Here is a 27,297-nt window from a genome sequence, read left to right as displayed (position 1 = left end):
TGGTAATGCCGCTGATGTTGTTGAGTTTGTTTCCAATTACAATTTGGAATTTCCAAACTATTAACTTCCTTACCGTTCAATTTTATTTTTTATTAAAAATTTCATAAATGCTAAATGATTTTTGCTAGGTTCGTTGACGAAGTCTTTTGTTTTTGCAGGCTGTAGCTCAATGCCTAAATCACGTAGCTACATTTCGACGATTTAACCTTGCCCATCGATTGCAATAGCGGACATAATTGCCAAGCAATGGCCTATTTAGAGAAAACTAACGTCGTCAAACCTCTACACATTTTTTATTGTTATCTTTTTCTTTAAGTTTTTATTCGCGTGCCTATGATTACGCGGATTGCCATTGTATTACATTGTGTAAAGAGCTAAAGATATAACAACAATGCAAACAATCGCAGCAAGCAGCAGAAATAACATAAAACACAATTATGTGATATCAAATAACGCAAACAAAGGCACATGTCTACTAGCCGACTTCAGCCCAGCGCCTAAAGCGCACTTCAGCTTGCGCTTACATCCACAGCATGCCAAGCATTGTTGTAGTCGGCGGCAAATACCCAACTCTTCACGAGTTCATTTGACGCACGCTCAATACACACACACCCAAACTTGCATGCGCACATATGTATTGTGTGGTGAAGCCACTGAACTTTGGCATTGTTTTTGAAAATGCAAATCGTTCGTGTTCATCATTTCATCATAAGCTCATCCCATCTTTCCCACCATTGTTGTCGCTGCAGATGCGCTCACGCTCATATAATTTGACATAGACACTCAAGCGTGGATTCCTCAGATGCCGAAAGATACAAATACCAAAATTAATTACCGTTAAAATATGTTCAGTTATTTTCTCTCGTTTGATCATTTGTCGAAATCGCACGATTTTCGATGTAACAAATTCACAGCTAAACCAACAATAAAATGTAGCATAAGAAAGAATAGTTTTAATTACTTTGACGGCAGGCGGTCAAGCTCACCAATGTACATCCGCCGTCTTTGGTCCAAATAGTTAAGGTCGTTTCTTTAGTTGAAATTCCGACAGCTCAAAAGAATTTGCAAAAATGCTATTAGAAATGAAAAATACAAACAAAACAGCAGAAATAGCTCTGAAAGTAACCGATTGATCTATTCGCTATTTGTGTGAGTCACCAAGCAAAATCTGCCAAAGAAGTCTCGGCGATTTCGCCAAAACAGCCACCTAATATGGGTCAAATATTACTATCTCTTTCTTGCTTTGTTATTTCTGTGATCGTCTGCTATACACAAATTCACTGAATAATATTTACACGCACCAACATTGAAAGGCCTATAGCGAACATTATGCGAATAGGAATGAATTCTAATAAGGCTCATCCGTACGCACTACTACACACATGTATGTTTGTATGATCGTACGCAAATTGCAGTAAACCAAATGAATTATTCAGCAAATACAACATTTGTTTTTGTGTTTATTCGATGATTATTAATGAGTGCCAATTTTGTCGCTGACACCCCAAATGGCCAGCAACAACAAATGACCAGAGTCAAAAAATATGACACACATATTTTTGTACTAAATAAGATTTTTAATGCGATTCCCCTATTTCCTGTTTAAATGCGAAATCGGAGCGCCCCATTACCTTTGCTCTTGGTTCCCGTGAGAGCGGGTGCATACCTACACATAATTGCACTTTATTTAACCCACAGATAAACGAAAAGTTCCAACAAATTAGTTGCGCTTAGTAAAAAGCGAAAAGTGGCGATATGAACAGAATTAATATTAATTAGAAATAAATGGCGTAAAGAAAATATATAGTACCAAATCGTAATTAGTTTCAAGTACTTGTGTGTAGATATGTGTGATTTCCTGTGGAGATGAGCGTGTTTGCTAACGTCTAGGGTCGAGCGGTGGCAACCGTAGGGAGATGAGCAAAGAAAGGCGAGTTCCATCCACTAAGTTGTTTGTTTATTTGTTTATGTTTATTGCATTTGCATATGTGTGTGTTTGCATCTATGCATTGAATAATTATACGCTTGAAAATCAATACTGAAATATGCATGGAAGACAAAGCGGAATTAGTTGCCTTTGACGGCCGCTGCTATTGAAATATAATTTGTTCTGTTGTAATGAGATTTGCTCAAAATTAATAAATAATTGCTACTTTGTATGAAACTGCTTGATAATCCACGTGAAGCGATAAAATGATGTGAACAGTCAATTTCAATCATTTTTATCACTTATCAATTTATTCTTGACATGACGTTATTTAATTTACGACGATATTTTTTTTTTCCAATTAAAGAAAACTTATAAGGTTTTGGAAAATGGCATTAGCAATCATACTCAAGCAATTATTTACAATCACGTCCGCAAAATAACTATTCTCAAATTCAAAGGATAAATTGGTATTGGCACGTGGGACATTCGTCCTGTCCGATGGCTTTAGATTCGAAATAGGTATTTTTAAAAATTGCATAAAAAAATAATAATTGGCGCGTACACATCTGTGAGCTGGTTGGCGGAGCTCCTTTTACTATTTGCGGTGCGTGTCTTGAGGATCCTGCAGCTTTAAGCCAACTCCCAACGGCAGATATTTTGTATGAGAAGCTTTTTCATGGGAGAAATACACTCGGAGGTTTGCCATTGCCTGCCGAGGCACGACCACTGATTGGTTGGTTGGTAGAGGGGCTGTATGAGTGACACATCCCAGACTCAATTAGCACGAAAGGTACCATTTTGGTATACGACTAGTGGAACAACTGCCGTTATTTAGTCAATCCATCTTGATTTGACTATATATCTGTCTTTGTCATCTATTTTCTTTTCTACAATCTCTACCAAGTTGTTCATTGAAGTTTCCCCCAGTATTCTATGTCATAGATCTCCCAGATTTGGGCACTCACCAGATAGTGGAATACTGCCTCCCTGGAGTCTTCTTGGTTGCAGCTTGTACATCTCTCTTTATACGGCCACCCCATTTTACCAGCATGCTCTACGATAAGCCAATGGAAGGTTATTGTTGACGAAATTCTGAAGATGTCTGTTACTGGCTTTCTTAACTGCTCGTTAGTTCTGGGCTTGTTGTAATGTAGCCACGTTTTCTTTCCTATTTTCCAGGTATCGCTGTTGGTCCATTTGTCAACAACCTGCTTCTGGAATTGCAAGAAACTCTCTCTTTTGTAGACGCTTCGGCAACAATCCTGCGACCACATCGGATACTCTAGAAGAAGCCAGCTGTCTTGTCTGCTCTTCAGCTTTCCCATGTTCTTCTATATTCCTATGGCCAGATACCCAGATGAGAGTGAAGTCAGTCCTGTGTGCCAAGGCATTTAATTCTTCTTTGCATTATCTGATGGTTTTTGAATTGGTTGTTTGTGACTTTATAGCTAAGTTGGCTGCTTGACTAGCTGAAAAAATACGTGCTTCCGATAGTTGTTGTGGATGATTTCCGATTGTCCTATAAGCGTCCCTTATCCCGAGATACTCTGCTTGAAAGATACTATTCCAATTCCCCAGGCGGAAGAAAAGGGTGACCGTTATTAGAAAAAACGTTTCCTATTTTTTGATGTTCATGCACGGAAATTCGAACCTACGCACGTCGGAATGGTAGTCACGCACCAACATTCGGCTACGGCGGCCACCAAAAGTTGCAATTTAAAAATTGCATATATGGTCTAATTCGGTACATATTCATATGTCTTAGCAAAAATAAATGTTTTGGCCATAAAACGTACCCGATACGTTGCGGTGAAGTCGAGACACGAGGATTGGTCATGAAGTAATCAAACTAACACTGTAAGCATTTTATTTTCATTTCATACAAAATTTAACATAAAATAAACATATTTAACTATTATCACCGTCAATACATATCGCTTATCCATCATACAACGCTCTATGTGAATTTTGCACTGTAGAAAACAGTACGAGGAATATTCTTTTGTCAGCTCTTTCAGAACGCACGCAGCCTTCTCTTTCAAAAATTTGGTGTCCAAAGATCTTGATAATTTCACCTTAGAAAACAGAGAAAATTGCACGGCGTATGATCTAGCAAGCAAATGATCTACTTCTGGGATGCTGTATTTGGCAAGAAACCTTTTGACAGACATTGTGAAATTAAAATAATCTCCCAAGCTATTATGAGTTGGTTTAAAAAACTGGTAGACCTTCTTTTGCTTGGTATTGCAAAATCAGACATTGTATCGTATTTCGCAAAACTATCTCCATGATGCCAAAAAGTTTATAGATCCTACTATTCGTGCAGTGAATAATTCGATCCAATCGCGCTAGATGGCGTTGATATCGGGAAATTTTAAAACATCTTATTTATGGCCCGATTTGATTCGTATTTGGAATTAAAATTGCTTGAGAAAAAAAAAGGTTTGCGTAAACGAGATATTTCGTATTTATGATCCAATTTTGTTACATAAAAAAATAATAACTTGAACAAATAAAAAAATATAACAGGTAGGTAAGTGCAGTAAAAGTGGTAGGTAAGAAGCCTTGAGAGTGACACTTCCGGTAAAGGTAAAGGTAAGGCAGACTAAAGGGATAAAAAGAATTTTTAATGATTTTCCTCGAATTTTGGATGAAATTTGGTACACTCGATTTAAATATCGAATATAGAAACGTCTTTAGCAAAGTGAAACTTTGTATAATTTACATAGCATGCCTTGAAGACACACATGTGTACAAATGTGTGCCGTTAAGGCGTTTTCGGGATGGCCAGGTAAGGCCACAAAATGTTTGATGGGTTGTGATTTGTTTATTTCTAACAGCTGGAAATATACCGTTATCTGTATTTTCGCAACGCCTATTTTACTCTTCGAATTCATGAAGTAAGTCCTCAGTAGTTGGTACGCACCGAATTTATCCAGATCTAAAAAAATGATTGGGTGAAATTTACCCCAGTTTGAAGTAAGAGTATTTTTTTGCATATACAGTCGACGTCAAAAAAAGTATACACCATACATTGATAAGTCTAGAAGACTATCGTCGTCATTAAAATCAAATAAAAATATTCCACCTCACTTTCTTTTAGAGGCGGACTTCTAGACCACTCCTTATAGAAATGGAATGAATGTAAAAAATATAAAAGTTCACCTTCTACGGGGCTAAACTGAATATCATATATGTACGTAATATACTGTCAGTATCAAAGGAAAGTGTACACCGCAAATTGGTAATTTTTGACTATTTATTAATTTTTTACAAAAACATGGTTCATACTACTACAAAAACCATATATAATAATGGAATTAACTAATAATTCACTAACTGAATATTATGAATTTGCTAATTTTGTATTTTATTTTCAGTTTCCATAGTTTTTAGTTGTTTATAAGTATTTCCGATATATTTTCTTTAGAACGCCAAGCCTATTTCTGATAAAAGTTTTCTTAATGGGAATAAAATCCAAGAATAAATAAATATATTATCTGATATTTTTAAATAAATTAAATTAAACAATTCATTTTGAATATATTTTATCTAAATGTTCACAAAAAAAAAAGGAAATTATTCTTTAACTCTGTTTGTGGAAAAAGTTTATGAATTGGGGTGAAGCTTACCCCAGTGTGCCGTTTACGTCAAAAAAAAAAATAGGCGCGTTTACCGAAGGTTAGCGAAGGTTAGGAAGGTAGAAGCGTACTAAAGAAATGTAAAAATATAATAGTAGTGCACTTTAAAAATATTTTTAATTTTGCTCTTAAGGAACATCGTATAAATAGTTTTCAAATTAAACTCTAATACTCACTGCCCAAGCCGTAAGCATCCAACAATTCAGCCACATTTTAAACTATTTAATGAAATTTTTCTCTTTTTTTACTTCAAGCGCAACACTGTTTATATCTTCCGTGTCTTTTATGTAAGGAAAATTAAAATTTTTACTTTCAATTTATTTATTTTTCTTTTTTGCTATTTTAATTTTTTTAACATTTTCTTGCTTCGGGCATTAGTTTTCGCTTTGGGCATTTTCCGATTAAAAGCTATTTTCAAGCACGGCGGAAATAGCGAAAAGCTAAACCAATTGCAGCAATAAAATGATGAAAATCAAAAACAAAAACAATGACGGCGCTGCATAAACTGCTTCTTGCACGCAACTTGCAACACCAGTCGCGAGGCAAACACTTAATTGTTCGGCTCACATGAAAAGTGAAAAAAGCAAAAGAAAAACCAGCGATCTAAGTTATTTTAGCAAATTGATAGTTTTAAAACTTTCTCAGTATAGGAAAATTCGGCTCTTATGCTTCCGTTTATTCGATTGACCAAAATGCGCCATAAACCCGTTAAATGTCAGCAACGAATTCAATGTAATTTCTGATTTTCACAATATTTTCCTGTTAATCAACCACTTTTGTTTATTGGGCCTTTAAAAATGCCACTACTAGAACTAAAACAATAGATCAAAATTTGAGCAACTTTAACATAGTTCGGTGTTACACCGGCGCGCTTGTTCGCCTCACTGTGGTTGTTGGCAAAACGCTCATGCGCTCAACACTCGCTTAGTGTAATCACCCGTGGGCTGGTTCGCTCTTTCGCTCGGTCGCACGTTCGCGGTTTCACTCACTACACCAGGCACCAACACTCAAGCATTTGTGTAACTTTGACTGCCACAAAACGCGTCTGATCGATATACGCGCGGTTTTTTAACGTTTTCTACAAAGCGGAGCCGCTTATTGCATTCACACGTCCGTCAACGAAGCTGGCTGAAATGCCACTAAAAGTTGAGCTAAACAATATTGAGTTTAAAACTGAAAATTTGCCAGCAGTGGACTGATCGAGCAGCAGCGAAACGTCACACTAAGCAACTAAGCGCCTCAGACGCAGCAGAAACCAAATCTGATACTCCAGATTATCGCATCGATACAAAATTGTGGGAGTTTTCGGTGTCCAATTCCAGGCAAGCTGCTATTGCTGCTGGCGCATCTATGCGCTTTTGGTTATTTACACAAAGTAGAACGCTTTGAAGCTATTTGATGGCCGATCTAGGCAATATATATAAATGCTATGTATATATGTATATACGTGTATTTTATTCCATGATATCTAGGCCCTTTTTCTAATAGTCTCATGCCATAATACCTCTTTCTCGAGAAAAGATCTGTAAAGCCAGGCAATTCATTTTGCTGAAAGCGAAGCAAGTGGAAATCTAAAGTCTTACAAAAATGCGAGTGTGGTGCATGCGGTAACACATCCAAACGTTATGGGTATTTTTTATGTACCTATATAATTTTCGTTACGAATACCTGGCAGGTCAGGCTTCCATAAAAGCTCATGTTTTCAACATTTTTGCTAAGCATATTCTGAAAAATTACCATACAAAGATTTACACAAATTAGTATTTTCTGTGCGCCAAACTTACTGAGCAACTCGTCTGTAAACTAAATAAAGATTTCTGCATTTGAAATGAGAACAATCCTCACGAGACATTTTGATATTTTGGTTTAACACGCCAATACCAAAATACACACACCAATCGTCCATTTGCTATAAGGTCCCAGTGAGATGGTTCACATTTTATTGGAACGAATTTTTGATGAACAAATGACTTGATATTACTTAACTCCTTTGGACTACCTTTTGTAGGGTTACGTCAAGTCACTAAGTCATGAGCCACAATTGGTGATGAAAGAGAACATTCGGCGCGAACGAGGTTAAGTTGGTTATACTGGAAAAGAGGCACAAAATATAACCGAACAGATGGGTTTCATAAGACGCATGAAATTATTTATTAACTCTAAAAGCATTCTTCAGGCAACGGACACTATTCTTAAATTAGTCAATAAAAACCAAATATCTTACAGACTAATAGAGATGTGTTAACAAAAAATATAATAATAATCTTAATCTGGGAAAGCATAGAAGGAAATTAAATTGCTGATGGGCTTTGCCAGGACGGGAGCTGAATTGATCTCAGAGACTTCCTTCCTCTCTCGGGCTGTAGTTCAAGGGAAATTGCACAACAGGGCAGAAAAGATGAAGCTCCATTTCTTCATGTGCTATTTCGAAAACTCTCTGGCCCCGGTAAAATAGAAGGAGAATCTAAAAAATCATGGGGAACCCACGACATTCAATTTCCAAACTCGTAGCTGTGTTTACCGTTCAAAAAACATAGTTTTGAGAAAAACGCTAATTGTTAAAAGTTAATTGTTGAATACCTCGAAAAGTATTTGTTGGATTTACTTCAAATTTTCACACAATAGCTTTAAGATATTATGCTTTAAGAAAATGTAAAAAAAAATCAATTTTTTTAAATTTCTGACTACCCCTAACCCCTTAAAAAATTGATTTTTTTATGCCAAGGTATTTTATATTGCGTCTTTATATTCAGAGGAATATCAGCGATATCAATGCCAGTGTCTTTAATGATTCTCTGGTAACTCGCAGTTACTGGCAGCTCTCTTAATCCGAGGTATAAATATTTTCAAACAAACATAAATGTGAAAAAAGTTACTAAATACATTTTTTTTTTCAAATATGCCGGATGAAAGGATAAGGGCCTTTTAGTTGAAAAGTAATATTTTATGTCCTTGACACAACATTTTTTATTATTATTAGTAGACACACAACGATAGAAGAGGTCCCTGCATTGTGACGCCCATCCGCAACACTCGTAATCGAGACTGCTGACTGAATTCCGACACAAAGGCTATGAAATATTTTAAGCTCATAAAAATAAAATATAGGCCATTTTATTGCTTCCCTGCGTTTATTTGGATAAAGGTGTATAATTCAGCAGCAAGACTAAATGTCTAATGATTATCGGTGCGATTTTACTCTCAATTGCAGTGATCATTTTTTGGTAGGTCCGGACAGTTTCCGCCTGCGTATAACCAATATGGTTTATGGAAATATTTTCCGCAACACAAGACTGCAATCCAAAATCTGTCTATGACCGCTGAAAGGGTGTTGCTTTATGCCACGGAGGGGTTGAAGTTGATGAAGTTTCCATATTAAATGTAGAACCGCTTTACACTAAGCGAAAAATCCACTACCATTTCACAGTTCAATTGATTAGAAACAGTATTCACTGTGCATTGTCTCTTGCACCGACATGTCTGTGTAGGCGTCTCTGCATATCCATCTCTAATTCCGAAACATTTTTTCCTCATGAATGCATAGATTTATACGGCTACGGTCGCAGCAGCTGTTTTGTTGATGCTCGCTGCTGCTTACTCAGCCTTGAAATTGTGCGCAGACATGCTTTGGCGCCAAAACTTCGCTTTATAAAATAAATATATTTTTCCACAAGATCAATCGATTCATTTTTTCTACTGTTAACTTTGCTGTTAAAAATCGTTGGTGGATAAAACCAATTTTATGAGACACGCATTGCTCCATTCCAATGTGCCGCATGGCGAACAATGGAGCTAGTCGCTGCATACAAGTACTTGTTGCTTGGTTCGTTGCTCGTAGCTATGTATCGTTGAATTTGTAACTAAGACCTTTGCCCGCCGCCAAGTGAGTGTGTGGGCGTGTTTTGTGCGCAAATACCTTTGACTGCCGCTTATGCCGAAAATATAATTACAACTGGAGATTGCTGTTGGTGATACTGAAACTAGCGAACCTAGCTTAGCACAGCGTTATGCCCTGCGGCACCTTGTTGGCTGCTTTCAATTGGGGGGAAAATTAGCTAAACAAATACTTGTTAAGCAATCGAAATTTGAATTGAAAGTGCAGCGGATTAAGAGCAAGAAATGGGCGATGTCAAGGTTACAGGCCAAATGGTAAACATCGACAGCTGTGAGTAAGTAGATATGTATTCACATACACACATACTCATGTACACACATCAATATACTCAATACTTTAATGACTACCTCTAATTTTGTTAATTTTGATGGAAATTTAATTTGTATAATTGCCCAGATATCGATTTAAGTAATAAAATTTTTGCGCAATTCCCAACAGGTCCGTCTTACTTATTTATCCGTTGATTAATTGAATGCTCAATATTTTAAAACTCAGTCTAAAGTTAAAAGATTTGACAATTAGGAGTGAGTACCACATACATATGAGTACGTACATATATTTACATCGGCGAAGCCACTGTTGTGCTACCGGTGTAGGCTGCCGTTCCAGCCGCGCATGGCTTGTGGGTGACCATTTGCTTGGCTTGTGCTAATTTTCTACATGAAAACATGGCGCGGTATTTGTCACTCCTTCAGTTATATGCCTTAGTATGCAAATTCAGTGCAAAATTTATGTGGTCGAAGTCAACTTCGGCTTGATTTACTTAAACTTTTATAAGCACCTTTTTTCTTCATAATTTTATAAGTAGCTTTTTATGGTAAAAGTGGTGTAGGCCGCATGTCTAAGAAAATAAAATGTGATTAATCATAGTGAGGTGGAGCAAAAGTTATGCATAAACGGGTGTGTAAAAGCAGCAGCGTATGTGTTTTACTTCTAGTGTAAAAAATACTTGATTACGTACTCGAAAGCTTAGGCTCAAAAGTTTTTACCCTACCTCATAAAATACTAATTTCAATACTAGTAACTATTTCAGATATAATATTGAGATATCTGATTTTAAATAATAAAATTCTTTAAACCTTTTTAAAACCGCTCGTTAACTGAAAAATCTGGCATCCCTAAGTGAAATCATAACATGGCTACACCGTGATGAAAAAGTTCCCGAACAAACTCCATATGAGGCTCTAAATCAACTTTCTTCAGTTCTTCTTGTTCTGTTTTTTTTTTTTTTTTTTGTTAGGTTGTCATATCTGTGATTAACATTCCTACCATTCCCACTTTTTTCAATTTTAAGAAAGGCTTTGAATTTGCAACAACCAGTTTGTATCAAATTTTGCGTTAAAAATGGATTCAATGGTGCGAAACCCTTCGAAATGCTGGGAAACTGAAATTCATGCAAAAAATGGACCATGTTGATATTGCCAAATACATGAACACCAACGCTCGATCCGACCCAACATTTATCAAACTCATCATTACAGAAAACAAGATGTGGGATTATGAGTACGACACTCCCTCCAGACATCAGGCGAGTGAGTGAGCTCCTAATGAACCAAGACCAGAAAAAAAATGACGTCGTTTTCAATCAAAAAAGAAAACGGTGCTCACGGTTTTTATGAATTCCAACGGTATTACAAGTCACGAATTTTTGACAGTAGATCACACAGTAATTAAATACTATTATTTGGGCGTAAAAAGATGTTCACGTGAGGCGATTCGCTAAAAACAAAAGAATTTCTGGGAAAAGAACATATTTTTTGCACCTTGATGACGCAACATCGCACAGTGACATCATTATTCATGAATTTTTGACCGAGCTATCGAACTCATTTGATATAGCTCCCTGGAATTTTTTTCTGCTTGATCGAGTCAAAAAATCACTACGGGGAACACGTTTTTTAACAGCTGAAAGGAGGTATTGGAAAAATCGAAGACGACTCCGATGGCTATACCGAAAATAGAGTTGCGGAAATGTTTCGAGAGCTGGACAAAACGCCGACATAAGCGCGTTGCAGTTGATGAAGGTATCACTTTTGAGGAAGGAACTTGTATTTTGAATTTCTGAATATATTTGCGGAACTTTTTGATCAATGTGGTATAGTCCTGTCGAAATCAAAGAAGCCATACATTTTAGCTCACGATGGTAGTAGTGAGCGCTACATTTAAAAAAACTTACTAATGTGCAAACTTCATCAGATCTCGATTTCCTCCTTATTTTCCTCCTTTACGCATTCAAAATTTATGATTTCCTTTGTTAACCGCCGTATTCCAAGTATGGAAAGTTTTTTTATTGTATCCTACTTTATTTTCTTAAAACCCACTAAAATTACAATACCGTTTGAAGTCAATACAAAATAGACCCTTACCCAATGTGATGTCTAATTTCACCTCATATGAGTGCAAAACTCAAGGACGCAAATTTTTTATCTTCAAGAGCGAAGTAAATCGGACCATTCTAGCAAATAATTAGTACGAGATTTTTTTAACAGATTTTATTCAGGCTGGTGCGCGAAGTTTTGAGTCGACGTTCCGGTGTTTAATTTCATATTGCGGCCACAGCAGCCCCATTTTCTTTGCATCAACCCGCACAGCAGTGGGCCTTGCAAGTCAATCTAAAGATATTTTTGCACGAATTTCCAAAATTTGTTGCCAATAAACATAGAGTTTAGGTAACAGAAGGAGCACTTTGGAAAGAACATCGTTCAAATGTAAAGCGAAGCAACCAAAAGCCTCCCCTACTAATGAGTTTCTATATTTTGCATTGTTGGCGTGCGCTTTTTATTATTTTTTGAAAATTAAAAACTTTGTATAAAGCATACATATGTATGTAGACTTGTAAATAAAACAAAACGTGCGATCACCCCGAGCATTAAAGAAATTTGCATTGCGTCGAAATTATTTCGTCTATTCGAATTTAAAATTCATTACAACGCACCGACAGCCGAAAATTGGTCGAACGCGGAAATATTTATTTTATCAAATGATGTAAAACATTTTATTCCAGATTTTTATTCAAGTCAAATTCAAAGTATATAATTACAATTGTGTGTGAGTCAAAAGCAAATAAAAATATGTATTTATATATGTGTGTGTACGCATTTAATATATTGCCAAAACAAAATATATATTGTGGAAATAATTACATACACACTTGTGCATATATACATATGTGACTTCATAAGTACCTTTGGCACGTACGATTAGTGACTCAAATTCAAATTTCAAAATAAGTCTAAAATGTCGAACACTAGTAAAATGCGCAAACATGCACAGATACACATCTACATGCACAAAGAAAAAAAAACAATTATGTACCCGCGAAAACTTTAATTCGGTTGATGTATTTAAAACAAAATGCGAGCGAAAAAAGTGTTGAGCGTAGAATTGTGTAATCGAAAGAAATTGTGCTGGCGAGTGACGCGATGGTTTCAGACAAGCCGGCAGGCACAATTACCGCGCAACACAGCCAAAAGAGGGCCAATTGAATAAGCGGCTACCAAAATGTGCAAATAATGATATGGCTGTGGCGCTAGCGCTGGCGCTGGTGCTTCTGCTTGTGCGTCGTCGCTGAGAATCCAATTGTGGCGCGATTGTAACGACAGCGCTGATACCGGCTTGCATATTTCGCCAGCCCGTCCGTCTCGATCGTCGGCGTGGAACCGCCACCATCGGTTGGCACTTAGAGTTGGCTTACTTTATATTTGCGATTAATTTATGTCCAACATTTTCATTATTTACTATTTTGCTTTCTTTGCATCTTTGTTGACAACGGCGCACAACAATAACTTGTTGCAATGGTCATATTTGGCAAAGGCATACCAAGTGACTATGCATACTTGTGTGTAAGCATGTACGTATGTATAGGTAAATAAATGTTTTGTTGTATTTGTACGTGCAATGCAAGCTGATGCACTGAATTTATCTGAGATTATTAGAGTAATTTGTGGGAAGTGGGTTACGGGCGAACTTTGTAGCTCTTGGCACATCTTTATTTCGGGGTAAAACCCCCGTCGCAGTAAGTATTAGAAATTATTTAAGATTCATGGAAAAATGCAGAGATGTCAATGCAGATAAAATGTCGAGAAGCACTTTTGACTTTTATGAGATAAATAACCAAAACTCTTGCACTAATTTGCAAACATAAATAAACTTCAAGTGACTGTTGTGAATGTAATATTAACTTTTTATGCAGTTATTTGCAGGTATCGGAGAATTTATAAAAAATTAAGTACAGAGATGTAATCAGACATTTTTAGAATTTTCCGCTATCTCCCTTTGACGGATTGAGACTGGATATCTGAACAACTTAAACGCTTGGCAGAGGAAAAACATCATACTACGTTGTGTTAGGTATCAAACGTGCGTCTGAAAAATAAACGCACGCATTAGTTTTTAATGGCTACAAATATTTATATTCTCTTTTACAGTTTCACGATATTTTTTACATCGCTCGGCATTTGAAAATGTTGCCCTTGTATTGTTATAATTGCTAAGTGTTCTAACGCTCCATCTCTACGGCGTGCGTTCTAACATCCGAATTCTACACATTTTGAAAATCCGCGTTCTAAAATTCTGCATGGCCAAGCAAAAAATAAAAATTTATATAATTGCATTTATCTAGCTTTAGTGTTTGATAGGTTTACATATTTTACTTGTGACAGTTTTTGTGCCGAGTCGTTTTTGCATATTTTCGAGCGCTTAACTATTTTCAATGATATAATAGTGGCCCATTCATTCCTTTCCACCCCGTTATTATAAGAAGTCATAGGGGTACAAATTAATAGTGGTTAGGGCGACTATGAGTTAAATTTTAAATAAAAATATTACTGAAGCGATCCACTTTGTACTGCGCTTGTGTGATACCTGAGCTCACAATAGCTGTAAATTTCTAAATAGCGATTGATTTGAAAATAATTCATCCGATAACCAACTTTTAATAAATACAAAGTAGGGCTATTAAATGAAGAGACTGACAGTATTATAGCGTCAAACGCCAGTGACTGCCAGCTGTTAGGCATGGCTTTAGTTTGCTACAGAGTTGTTTTCCGTCTTGATAGAGAAAATAATGGCTTAAAGTATCTTGTTCGAACAACAAAATGCTATGAAAATGGTATTTTACTTTTCATTCTGAAACGAAGAGCCAACTTCCGCTAGAAGAGCCAAACTTCACCGAGAGCTAAAAAAGCTTGAATGCGTAAATCAAAATTCAAATCAATTATTGTTTTTTTTTTAAATTCATAGAATTTTCCAACTTAACTCGGTTCCTGAAAATCAGATTACTGAGCAACACTACTACGTTCTTATTGACGACCCGAATTGTAGTAGTCCCCATTGCCTTCAGGAGATTTTCTGGCCAACTGTTGAACCATCGCATTAATTGTCGAATTTTGATTAGTTCGACTTATTTTTGCTTTTTAAGATGAAGTTGCGTTAAAAGGATCAAGGCTGGAGTTCTTTGATGCAATGAATGAGAAGACGACATGTCTCTTAGATTTTTTTTTTTTATTATGAATAAATTTGATTTCCAATCTATCAGTTGACAATCAGCAATTTTTTTAAACATAAGAATTATGACAGGATTAATTGCGCTCCATTGAGTCCAATCAATATATTGTAAAACAGTTGTATTCGCTACAAATCAATTATGTTTCCTCAAATCTGTTTGGGAGATCTAAAATATGAATTTTTTTAAGGCGTTTGACATCCATGCTATTGTGTAGAAGATTTCTTGCAAGTAAGTTTTCATGGTACGACAGTCTGTCTAGGTATCTTCGAGAGGCTTTGGTGATTTCATTTCTAACATAATGTACATTTAAGTCTTTGTGAATTTCGAAGTTAGTTATGTACCAAGGAGCACCAACAATGCTTCGTAAAGTCATAGCCTGGTATCTTTGCAGGATTTCAATGTTTGAGTTACTCGCTGTTCCCCAAAGCTGTATTGCATATGTCCATACTGGCTTTAAGATAGCTTTGTAGAGCAGTACTTTATTTTCGAGACTAAGTTGTGATCGCGAGCCTAAGATCCAGTACATTTTTTTCGTTTTAAACTTGAGTTGTTTCTGTTTCTCTTTAATGTGGGTTTTCCAGGTCATTCTTCGGCCCAAATGTACTCCGAGGTATTTGACAGTTTCACTTTCAGGTATGGTAGAGCCATTCAAAAATACGGGAGGAAAATTCCCGGTTCTCAAAGTAAACGTTATCTGAACAGACTTCTGAGTGTTAACCTCCATCTTCCAATTCATTAGCCATTTTTCAACCATATTCAGTTGTTGTTGTAGGTGAAGTGATGCGTCATTACGATTACAGTTTGTGGCAATAAAAGCTGTATCATCAGCATATGTTGCAGCATCTATGTTACTGTTAATCGGTAGGTCAGCGGTAAATATTGTGTATAGAACGGGGCCTAATACGCTCCCTTGAGGAACTCGAGCATTAATTGAGTACAACTCTGAAGATTCATCTTTTTCATGGACATAGATCTTTTTCATGGACACTAAGATATGACTTTATAATTAAATAGTAAGGAGCTGGAAGCCAATTTTTTATTTTATAGAGTAACCCTGAGTGCCAAACTTTTTCGAATGCTTGCTTGATATCTAAAAATACCGCAGAGCAATACTGTTTATATTCAAAAGCATTCTTGATAATTTGAACAATTCGGTGACATTGCCTAGTCCCATGCCCCCTCCTAAACCCAAACTGATGGTCAGGTATTATATCGCAGTCCTCTAAAACAGGTAACATTCTTCTTAAAAGTATCTTTTCATATACCTTAGAGAAGGTCACCAGCAAGCTAATTGGACGATATGAAGACGGGCAGTGCTCTGGTTTGTTAGGTTTCGGTATCATGATTACTTCGGCGCATTTCCATTGACTTGGGTAGTGGTTGAGTCTAAGCATCGCATTATATATCTATAATATATAGGTAAGAAGTCCAATACATTTTGGAGGTAGAGTCTTTATGGTAAATCCATCAATTTTGTCAAAACCTGGAGATTTTTTAAGCTTTATTTGCTAATGTCTCTTAGATGAAGAATATCTCCAGAACTGCTACCAATAATGGAAGAAGAGGGGTGCATAATGAAATTTGAATGTATTATTATTATGAGAGAATTTAGCACTGCGTGCTGGAAGATTTATTTCATCCCTTGTGAATGTAGGAAGCAAAATAAATTTTTTTACGTCAGTCTCGTTACATCATAGCCACACCTCGTATGTGCCTGCATATTTACGTAAATCCCAAAAAAACATTTTTTGGAGCCATGGGATGATAATTATGTAAAATATTACCTGCGTGAATCGCATAAAAGGAGAAGTGATTGAGTAAAATGTTTCCACCTGTAACAAAACGCAAAGCCAAGGTCGCTCAGCATGAAGCGTTTGAAACGAAAACAAGAAAACTGCACTGAAACCAACTAATTCGAGTGTCAAAAAAAGTTAATTTATTCTGATTTTTCAGTGTCAAACTCAAACTAATTAGTTGTATGCAAATTTTTACAATTTTTACTAAAACATCAGCATTTTATATACCGCGAATTTACTGCATCAGATAATTGGTAGCCGCAACATTCTGGCTATTCAACTTGAGGAGAACTGAGAAAAGGGTAGATAGGTGAAATCCAGCAGACGAATTCTTTGGATTTCAATATGAAATAACGATTTTTGTTGCTCTGCAGTCTACATATTTTCTACGGTGATTTTATTTAGTTTAAATTCAGGTTGTTTTTGTAAATAGCTTAAAATGGATATGGGAGAAAGTTTGATGACTTGCTAGGCAACAACAAATGAGCACGCCGAAATGCGCATACTCCTACTTCACCTTCTTGGTAATAACTAATTATAGTTGGTGACACTAACATTGTTAACGGCAAATAGAGAGATTTGAAGAGTAGGAAGCTGGTGGCGTTTCTATCGCAACTTCACCTATCTATACTAATATTATAAAGAGGAAAACTTTGTTTGTTTGTTTGTTTGTTTGTTTGTAACGAATAGGCTCAAAAACTACTGGACCGATTTTAAAAATTCTTTCACCATTAGAAAACTACATTATCCAAGAGTAACATGGATTACATTTTATTTTGGAAAAAATAGGGTTCCGTAAGATATTTGGATTTTTCGGACACAAACTGAAAAAAATCTTATATATAAAATAAAGTCAACTTTTTGTGTGTGTTCGCTAACCGGCCGTGTCTGCACCGAATTAAACCAAACTTACACACATTGTTAAGAAGGTATTGAAGATGGTTTCCGTATAGTTTGGATACCTATTGGTGGATAGGGCTCGAGATATAGGTCAAAACGTGGACCCGGGTAACCTTCGGATGTGTATGTACAATATGGGTATCAAATTGAAGCTGTTGGTGAATGCTTTAGTACAGAGTATTTTTCATGGCACTCCGTGACTAGGGTCTCGAGATATAGGTCAAAACGTGGACCCGGGTAACCTTTGGTTGTGTATGTACAATATGGGTATCAAATTGAAGCTGTTGCTGAATGCTTTAGTACAGAGTATTTTTCATGCCGCTCCGTGACTGGGGTCTCGAGATATAGGTCAAAACGTGGACCCGGGTAACCTTCGGATGTGTATGTACAATATGGGTATCAAATGGAAGCTGTTGGTGAATGCTTTAGTTCAGAGTATTTCCATCCGCTCCGTGACTAGTGTCTCGAGATAGAGACCAAAACGTGGACCCTAGAATGTGTTTGTACAATATGGGTATCAAATGAAAGCTGTTGATAAGTGCTTTAATACGGGGTAATTTTCATACCTATTGACGACTAGGGTCTCGAAATATATGCCAAAACGTGGACCCGCCGTGTCTTTGAACCGAATTAAACCAAACTTACACACATTGTTAAGTAGGTATTGAAGATGATTTCCGTATAGTTTGAATACCTATTGGTAGATAGGGTCTCGAGATATAGGTCAAAACGTGGACCCGGGTAACTTTCGGATGTGTATGTACAATATGGGTATCAAATGGAAGCTGTTGGTGAATGCTTTAGTTCAGAGTATTTCCATCCGCTCCGTGACTAGTGTCTCGAGATAGAGACCAAAACGTGGACCCTAGAATGTGTTTGTACAATATGGGTATCAAATGAAAGCTGTTGATAAGTGCTTTAATACGGGGTAATTTTCATACCTATTGATGACTAGGGTCTCGAAATATATGCCAAAACGTGGACCCGCCGTGTCTTTGAACCGAATTAAACCAAACTTACACACATTGTTAAGTAGGTAATGAAGATGATTTCCGTATAGTTTGAATACCTATTGGTAGATAGGGTCTCGAGATATAGGTCAAAACGTGGACCCGGGTAACCTTCGGACGTGTATGTACAATATGGGTATCAATTGGAAGCTGTTGGTGAATGCTTTAGTTCAGAGTATTTTTCATGGCACTCCGTGACTAGGGTCTCGAGATAGAGACCAAAACGTGGAGCCTAGAATGTGTTTGTACAATATGGATATCAAATTGAAGCTGTCGGTGAATGCTTTAGTACAGAGTATTTTTCATGCCGCTACGTGACTGGGGTCTCGAGATATAGGTCAAAACGTGGACCCGGGTAACCTTTGGATGTGTGTGTACAATATGGGTATCAAATGAAAGCTATTGATAAGTGCTTTAATACGGGGTAATTTTCATACCTATTGATGACTAGGGTCTCGAAATATATGCCAAAACGTGGACCCGCCGTGTCTTTGCACCGAATTAAACCAAACTTACGCACATTGTTAAGTAAGTATTGAAAATGGGTTTCGTAAAGTTTGGTTGTAATTCGGAGCACTGTCAACGGGTACAGCGTTCTTTTGAAGCAGCCATAATGTCGCTTACTTTTTTAACGCTTGGGGCGGAACTGAACTGTCAAATTGACAGTGTGAGTTACAATGGGTCTATATTTCTTTCTGATTTGGATGCCATAAGGAAAAAACGTAAGTGCAACATGTAAAAATTGTTTGTGAATTTTTTTGGAGTGGATTTTGGAACAGTGAATAATTTCTTACGAAATTTGAGAACTTAATGTGAAATCCGAATGAAATTATGTGTTCGTGAAAAAAAATTTTTTTTCGTTTTTTTTTTTTGAAAAATATAAACGGATAATGGTTAAAAAAGCTTCAATGCTTAATAAAACATATAAATTGAAACGAAAAATTCATGGATGATCAGGAAAAAAGACGATTGTTTATTCATATGCGTTGATTTGAAATTTAAAAACAATCTTCTTTTTTCCTGTTTTTCAATTTATATTTTATATTTACTCAAAAACAAATAGAAAAAAAAAATATTGTTTATGCCAAAGCGCTTGAATAAAGAATAAAGGAATAAATAATATGAAAATCATATATTTTCTGTTCTAAACCATATCTATTCTATTTTAGTGTACCCAGCGAAGGGGGCAGGGTTTGCTAGTAATTTTATATGGAGGTATGTACGAGTATTATACGTGTATTTGGGCTTGTGCCTATGTATTGATGTCATTGCGTACTACGTCAGATCGTTTTCGGCCAACAAGATCCATTTCTCTCTTCTACGTTCTAACATTGCAATATTTTCTTTAATAAATAGAAAATATATTTTTGTTTAATCGTCGCTCCTTTTGTCATTTTGTGTCTAATTCCATACAGAGTAGAATATCTTTTTCTACAAAAATTTTAGTTTCAATTTGAATGCCTTTTTGAGAATTATGTGACTTTTTTTTCTGTTCCAACTGCATTCCGTGGCTTCTTTTCACCAGCTGCTATTTAGCTTTTGTCTTTCAGGTGCTGTTTATTTCCTATTCATTTCATTATTTTGCTAATAAGTTCTTATTATTATAAATCTTTAATTGATTGTTTTTGTTTTTCTTTCTTAAAGTTCAGCGAACTTTTGTTATGATGTTGCCACTTCTAAAATTAGAGATTCCCATCATTTTGTTTACTTTTTGTCAATATTTGTATTTTTCCAACAACTGTTCTCTTGTTGATTTGCTGCTGATTTTCTTGTTTCAAACGTTTGCCCAAATTTGTTAAGAATAATTTATTAGCGTAGGTCCAGTGAAAACACTTTGAATTGAGTGATTTTTTCAAATACTCGTACAATACTTAATGTTTCGAAGATGTGCTTAACACGCACATTGCCGTGTGGTCATTGTACAACAACAGCAGCGTGGGCTCTGGCCTCTTACCCATGTGTAAACCTACAGTATGTAGGTATGGATGTGTTTTCTATGCACTCTAAGGTATACATATTTTGTATGGAGGAAAATTATATACAGGGTGACCAAAACGCATATTTTCAAATGTGAAAAAAAGAAACTATTAGAAAAGTTCTTCTGTATTCCTAGTAACAGAGAGCGAACGTACAGGGACATTCTCATTTGCAACAACCGCGCTCTAGATATTCTCGCTGAGTTGACGCGAGACCCATCTTTGCAGTAGTAGACCATAGGTTACCAAGGGAACCCTCATCGCGATGAAACCGTGTCTAGGGTCCCCTGAATTTGTTTTAGGGGATATATATATAACTTTTCGGTGATTAAATCGTCCTTTAAAAAGAAGAAGCTTGAAGGTCTTTAGCCATTCTATATAGAAATTTGAGAGCTATATTTGAATCAGGTTTCAAAATTAAGGTCTTCCTCCCACTAGCAACTGGTACCGCATCAAATATATTACTTTTAGAGCTAAAACGTTTGTGCCCGTTCAGACGACATAATCTACCCATCAGAGCCGCTGGATTATTCTCTGCACTATGTCTATGTCATAGAGCTCATAAATCTTAAGGGGTCTATACATCTTCTTCTTGCGGAGAATTTATTAAACAAAAAAATTCGCAAAAATATGTTTAGATATGGGAAGAAAAGTAAATTTTTTGATTAATTTACTAAGACATCCGGCGGCTGCCGTAGCCTAATGGGTTGGTGTGTAACTATCATTCGGGAGTACGTAGGTTCAAATCTCCGTGCATGAAACACCAAATGATAAAAAAGAGATTTTTTCTAATAGCGGTCGCCCATCGGCAGGCAATGGCAAGCGTCCAAGTGTCGTCTTAAAGTTGTAGGCCGCTCCATTTGTGGAGCAACATCAAGAGAGTGTACGCGGCAATGTTTTTTTAAGACTCACCCGAAATCGATAAATAAAAATATGTTAGCACTTCTTTTGTACAAGGGCGTGAATGATTCAAAATATGATATTTGCTTAGAGGTTTAATACTCGTCTTTTTAGTTTTCGTCATTTACAGATTCGAATATAGAGATTTTAGAAAGCGACCGAAATTCAATACATATGTAGCGATGTGCTAGATAATTAAAAAATGGGAATAAGCATAAATAATGCACCAAAATGGGACAAAAACAATGTAATCTAGGGGTTTAATGCCAATCCAACATTTGTGTCGCATTTTTAACATACTCGTACATACATACATTTGTACAGACATACACATGGTTGTATGTGGATGTGCAGATTACCACTTATGGAAAGCAAAATGTACATATACATATTTGAAAGGCGCTGTAGCAGTAAATTTTGTGATTGTGTGAAGGCGTAGGAACACTTTATGACCTCAGAATATTTTTTGCAGCCAAACTTTTTCAAACACATTCTCTATACGAATGGACAAATATTCTGCATATGTGTGGGTGTATGTGTATGCACGTGTATTACAAACATGCGTGCACACTTACATACAAGTTTATATACATATGCGCATATGCAGCATTACTCAGCTTCTTACATGGCAGAGAAGTGAATGAACGCGTCAACCTTAATTTCAGAACTGTTGCTTTATTTTTACAGATTTTCCATGCAATCATGAATTTCGTGCCGCCAATCAATTCATCGAATAAAAGTGAGAACAAACAAATAAACGCAGCTTGCATGTTAATTAGCCAACTTATGCTACTCCAAAATAAATTTCAATTGAATTTGGTCAATGTCCGAACAAATCTTAGCACGACTTCATAAATTAACAAAACAGCTCAGGAAGAAAATGAGTGCTCAATCCATAACCTTGAACTCTAAAAAAATTTAGGTGTGTAACCCCACGAACAAAGACGCAATGTGAAAGAGAGTTAATAAACGGGTTAAAATGAAAGCTCACACACGTCTCAAATAAACAATGCAATGATACGCATTTAACCCAAAGTGAGGATAATTGAACGAAGACACCTAACGGCGCGACGGTGGGTGGCATTTTATGTGCCAGACTAACGCGCGGGCTGAGTAAATCTTTCGCTTTGAAGCGCTGAGTGATTTAGTGATTTATAGATGGGCCGATGAGCTGATGGTAATAAAATGGCGTAGGTTAAAAGCCATTCACTCCACATGTCATCTTCTGTGGAATATTCAGCTAGGGATAGCGGCGAAAGCGTGCCGCCAATGTGTAATCAAAGTGCTAAAAAATTGTTATTTTTATATAAGTATATATAAGTTTAAGCATATGTATATGTGTATGTAAATATATAGTTCTGTATTTATATTTGTATATGCAGGTATGTAGGTATACTCATAAATGTAAATCATTTGCAGCGGCGCGTAGGCATTATTTTTATTTAACTATTCATTTTGGTTATATTTCCTCCGCAACTCGTTCAAGATCAAATCGGCGTTCGAAAAGCGCTTAAGAAGCGGCGTCCTGCTTTGCCTAGCATTGGTGCGCCCACACACCTCACACAACCAACAACTTTATTGCTAATTCTTTTTCATTTCCGATACCATTGAACCTTTTACTGTTGTTCTGAAAGCGTGTTAATAAACCGATAAGTATTTTTTAGCTTTTAATCGTGCTATTTTTCATTTTGATTGAGTTTTTTTTTCCACTATATCACTTAAATCCCGGACTTGTGTTTGTTGGACTGCTAGAAAGCGTCCGGTGACACTTCAGCTTTGGCGCTGTGTTGGCGTAATCTGCTGGACATGAATGTTCTTACCTTCGTAAATACATGTGCATATAGTAATGATAGTTACCCAGCAGGAAAATATCAACCCTTTAAGTGCATACTACGATGGATAAATTAGTAAAACCTAAATTCGGCCCGGACCGATCTAATATAGCCACCACCATTTTAATAAATAATTAGTATTTAATCGAGATTCTTCTGGCCAACGATAGATCGGGGACGCGAGGAAACTTCTAAGGCTAACAGAGATACCACTTTCACAGCTTTTTGAGAACTACCGTTATATGGCAGGTGGTCTTGGTTATTGACCGATTTTCCATATTTTCAACACCAAACTACGTTGCACAAAGAGTAATATTTGAACAAAATTTTATTGAAATATATTAATTTTTTTAGAATTAAGGTGCGCGCAGACGGGCCGATGGCTGCAATGATTCCTGTCATCAATCTCAGCATTCTGAAATATACGTTTGTGTCTATATCTACCTCGATTCCTTTATACTGTTAAATACGAACGTTATGTGAACAAAATTATGATACTCTTGGGCACAAGTGAGCTGGTATAAAGATGTAAGTAAATATTTGCCGTTTCATTTTGGCATCCTAACATTTAAGGATAATGAAAAACACAAATCAGTTGCTCTGTTGGTATCAGCAAGGTGAACTCATTCAAGGTGTTATTTCTAGAGCAGCGATTTGGTATTTTGAATGCCAAAGTGGCCTACTTCTGTTTGTTTACAAAATACGAAATTGCAACCACAAAATGCATGCAAATGTTGTTGTTGCTGTATATGAGTGTGCCACATATTTGTGTTTTCGTTTCTGTTGCTCGAACATTTTTTTAATAAAAATGGAAAGTTATGTTGATAGTTTGGTAAGTAATAATGAAAATTAAATAAGTTAACTAAATATAATTATTTTAATATATATTAGGTGGCCGCAAATTTCTCAATGCTGAACTACTGAAATTCGCAAAGTATTTGCTCGACTCCTACAAAGTAATACTTTTGGCGGGACCGCAGCCTCTGAGCGTAGAATAGAATAGAATAATTATCGCAAAATATCATGCAATCCCAGTTCCCTAAGTAAACTTAAGATGTAAATGGATTGGGCTTAATGTATGTGCCCACAACTTATCGCAAAATATCATGCAATCCCAGTTCCCTAAGTAAACTTAAGATGTAAATGGATTGGGCTTAATGTATGTATATGACTTTCTTCTAGGTGTAAAAGACCTAGATGTTTACTCGTCCTCGCTATGGCATCGACTTCCAGAAGAAGGTGTGTTGGAGTTTCGGTTCTAGTAATGTTAAGTAGGAAAAGCTTGGCTGGATGCTCAATAACTACATATGTGAAGCGGTGCGCGCTCGAGAACTACCTCCAGTGATGCACACACATGCCAACTACTGAAGCTGAGTCAGACATGTCCGTACTATCGTTAGGGCAGCCCTCGACCCCACGCAAGCGCTCAATATTTTATCGTAGGCCTAATTATCATAGTGTACATCCATTTCAAGATCTTTCGGCTACAACCACAGAATTCGCCTGTTAATCGTTTGCACACCATGAAAGTCTTAGTTGCTTTGGTCCCATTACCATGTTTCTTCCAGTTCAATTTCAATTCTGAAAAAAATTGAGTTTGACAAATTCTTTTAATAAGTTTTATCGCTTACTTACCCTTGCCCCGCTTTGTTCTTTTTTTAATTTTTTTAACTTTTTTTAATATATTTTGAAGTTTGAATTGGAAACTTTTCAAGTTCTTCCCTAAACCAATCGCAATAGCTTCATCCCTAAATTTGGCAGCATCTCATACCAACACGCATAGCGCTATATGAGCTAAAATCAACTATGTATACGAGCTGTGTTTTTGCTTTCAAACAAAAAAACAAATAAAAAAATAATAATAATATATGGAGAACCAACTAACGAGAAAATTACCCCACATAACAGCTGTGCAAGAGACCTGGGTCTTTAGGGGCCGTCTCTGTGGCTTAAGTGCGCTGAAAGGGGCCACGTTATTATATGACAGGAGTTCTAGCAGACCTAGGACCGGTCTTATAGTTTCATCCCATCTCACTGTGACGGGTCTTGAGCAATTCTATTGCCAAGACCTGGTAGCGGCTGAGGTGGGTTATAGAGATAGACGCGGATGGTCGAAGTTTGTGATTGCATCTGCTTACTTTCCTTACGATGCTCTGGAAGGGCCACCACCCGGGAAGGCCACTAGTCTCGTGAGGTTCTGTGAGCGGCGCAGTCTGGGCCTCATCCTATGTTGCGATGCTAATGCCCAGCATACAATCTGGGGCAGCAGCAAGTGCAATGGACGGGGCTCTCGACTATTCGAATTTATCGCCTCCTCCTGCCTAGACATACATAACAAGGGCTCACAGCCAACGTTTGTAACGGCTAGAAGGCAGGAGGTGATTGATCTAACCCTATCAAACTCAAAACTTGGGTGCTCAATCAAGAACTGGAGGGTCCTTGCCGAAGATTCGTGCTCGGACCACAGGTACATTGAGTTTCAGTGTGGCGAGGAGGCACAAATGCCATTGCCCTCTAGAAAACCAAGAAAAACAGACTGGCAGAAGTTTAGGGAGGCGTTGCGGGACCTTGGCGTTGCGCCACCAAGACTTCGAAAAGAACAGGCCATTGAGGCGGCTGTTGAGAAACTCAACGCTGCCCTAACCGAATGTTTTGAGTCAGCCTGTCCAATTCGACCTCTCCCCAGCCGGACTCCCGTTCCTTGGTGGAATCGAGAGCTCCAGATGCTGAGGCGCGAGTCGAGAAAATTTCTAAACCGGGCCCTCAAGACTAACCTTGCAGAGGACTGGGAGCGATACCGTGATGTTCAGAAGAACTACAAGAGGCTTATTCGGGAATCGAAAAGAGCCTCATTTAGGGAATTCTGCAGCGGTATTGAATCTCTGAGTGACACGGCGAAATTGGTTAGGATCCTGAAAAGGGACCCAACGGCAAAGCTGGGGTCACTTAGGAAATCTGATGGCTCCTTCACGGAGCGGAAAAGTGAGACACTCAGCTTGCTGATGGAGTCTCACTTTCCTGGCAATCAGATAAGCATCAGCCGACAACAGCCCTTATTGATAGAGGCAGTTGTCAAAGCTGCTATACCTTCTCGGCATGACTGGTTCGTTGCCAGATCTGTGGTGAATGAGGCCGCCATTCGATTTGCCATCAAATCTTTTGGCGACTACAAGTCGCCCGGACCAGATGGCATATATCCTGCCATGCTGAAGGAGGGTGCAGAGTTCGTGACAGCAGCCCTGAAGAAAATTTTCTCGGCATGCCTGGCACTGGCTTACATACCACGCTCTTGGAGGATGGTGAGGGTAGCCTTCATCCCAAAGGTTGGAAAAGACGACTACACCAGCCCCAAAAGCTTTAGACCCATCAGCATGACCTCTTTCATGCTGAAAAGTCTCGAACGACTGGTGGAACTGCGCATACGTCAGAAGTCGCTGAAGGCTCACCCTCTGTCTCTATTTCAGCATGCCTATCAGAGTGGAAAATCCTGCGAGTCGGCACTGCAAAACCTTGTTGCTAGGGTAGAGCTGGCCATCGACAGGAGGGACTACGCTATAGGTATCTTTTTAGACATAGAGGGGGCGTTTGATAATGCCACTTTTGATAGTATGTGTAACTCTGCTAGTAGGCACGGCGTAGACCGGGTGCTAGTAAATTGGATTCGTTCGATGCTGGCCCAAAGAATCATTTCGGTGCGAGCAGAGGAAGATCTGCTGGTGTCATCTAGGGTTAACAGAGGCTGCCCCCAAGGCGGTGTGCTGTCTCCGTTGCTCTGGTGCATGGTAATCGATCCTCTACTCACCACCTTAAACGATTCGGGAGTCTACGCACAAGCATATGCGGACGATGTTGCTTGTTTGGTAACAGGCTCTTCGCTTATGAACATCTGCAGGAAAGTGCAGAAAACTCTG

At 37.5% G+C, this 27,297-nt stretch overlaps 1 protein-coding gene across 7 annotated transcripts in view; it reads right to left on the bottom strand.

Annotated features, from left to right (window-relative positions):
- LOC128860143 (uncharacterized) overlaps window positions 1–6,699 on the bottom strand; it is a 52,821-nt gene extending 46,122 nt beyond the window's left edge. The window contains exons 1-2 of one of the 7 annotated variants that reach the window (XM_054097422.1): window positions 6,413–6,699; window positions 5,748–5,851 (exon numbers count right to left, since the gene is read on the bottom strand). In XM_054097422.1, the coding sequence (XP_053953397.1) occupies window positions 5,748–5,783 (36 nt within the window). In that variant the 5' untranslated portion in view covers window positions 5,784–5,851; window positions 6,413–6,699. Of the gene's footprint in view, window positions 1–2,895; window positions 3,509–5,747; window positions 6,012–6,412 lie in introns of those variants that run through there. The other 6 variants (XM_054097424.1, XM_054097423.1, XM_054097425.1 and 3 more) reach the window with 6 other exon arrangements.
- Window positions 6,700–27,297: the final 20,598 nt, after the last annotated feature.

This window comes from Anastrepha ludens, chromosome 4 (genome assembly GCF_028408465.1).
Source record: "Anastrepha ludens isolate Willacy chromosome 4, idAnaLude1.1, whole genome shotgun sequence".
In the NCBI taxonomy this organism is placed as follows: domain Eukaryota; kingdom Metazoa; phylum Arthropoda; class Insecta; order Diptera; family Tephritidae; genus Anastrepha; species Anastrepha ludens.
This window is presented reverse-complemented; position numbering and strand designations above follow the sequence as displayed.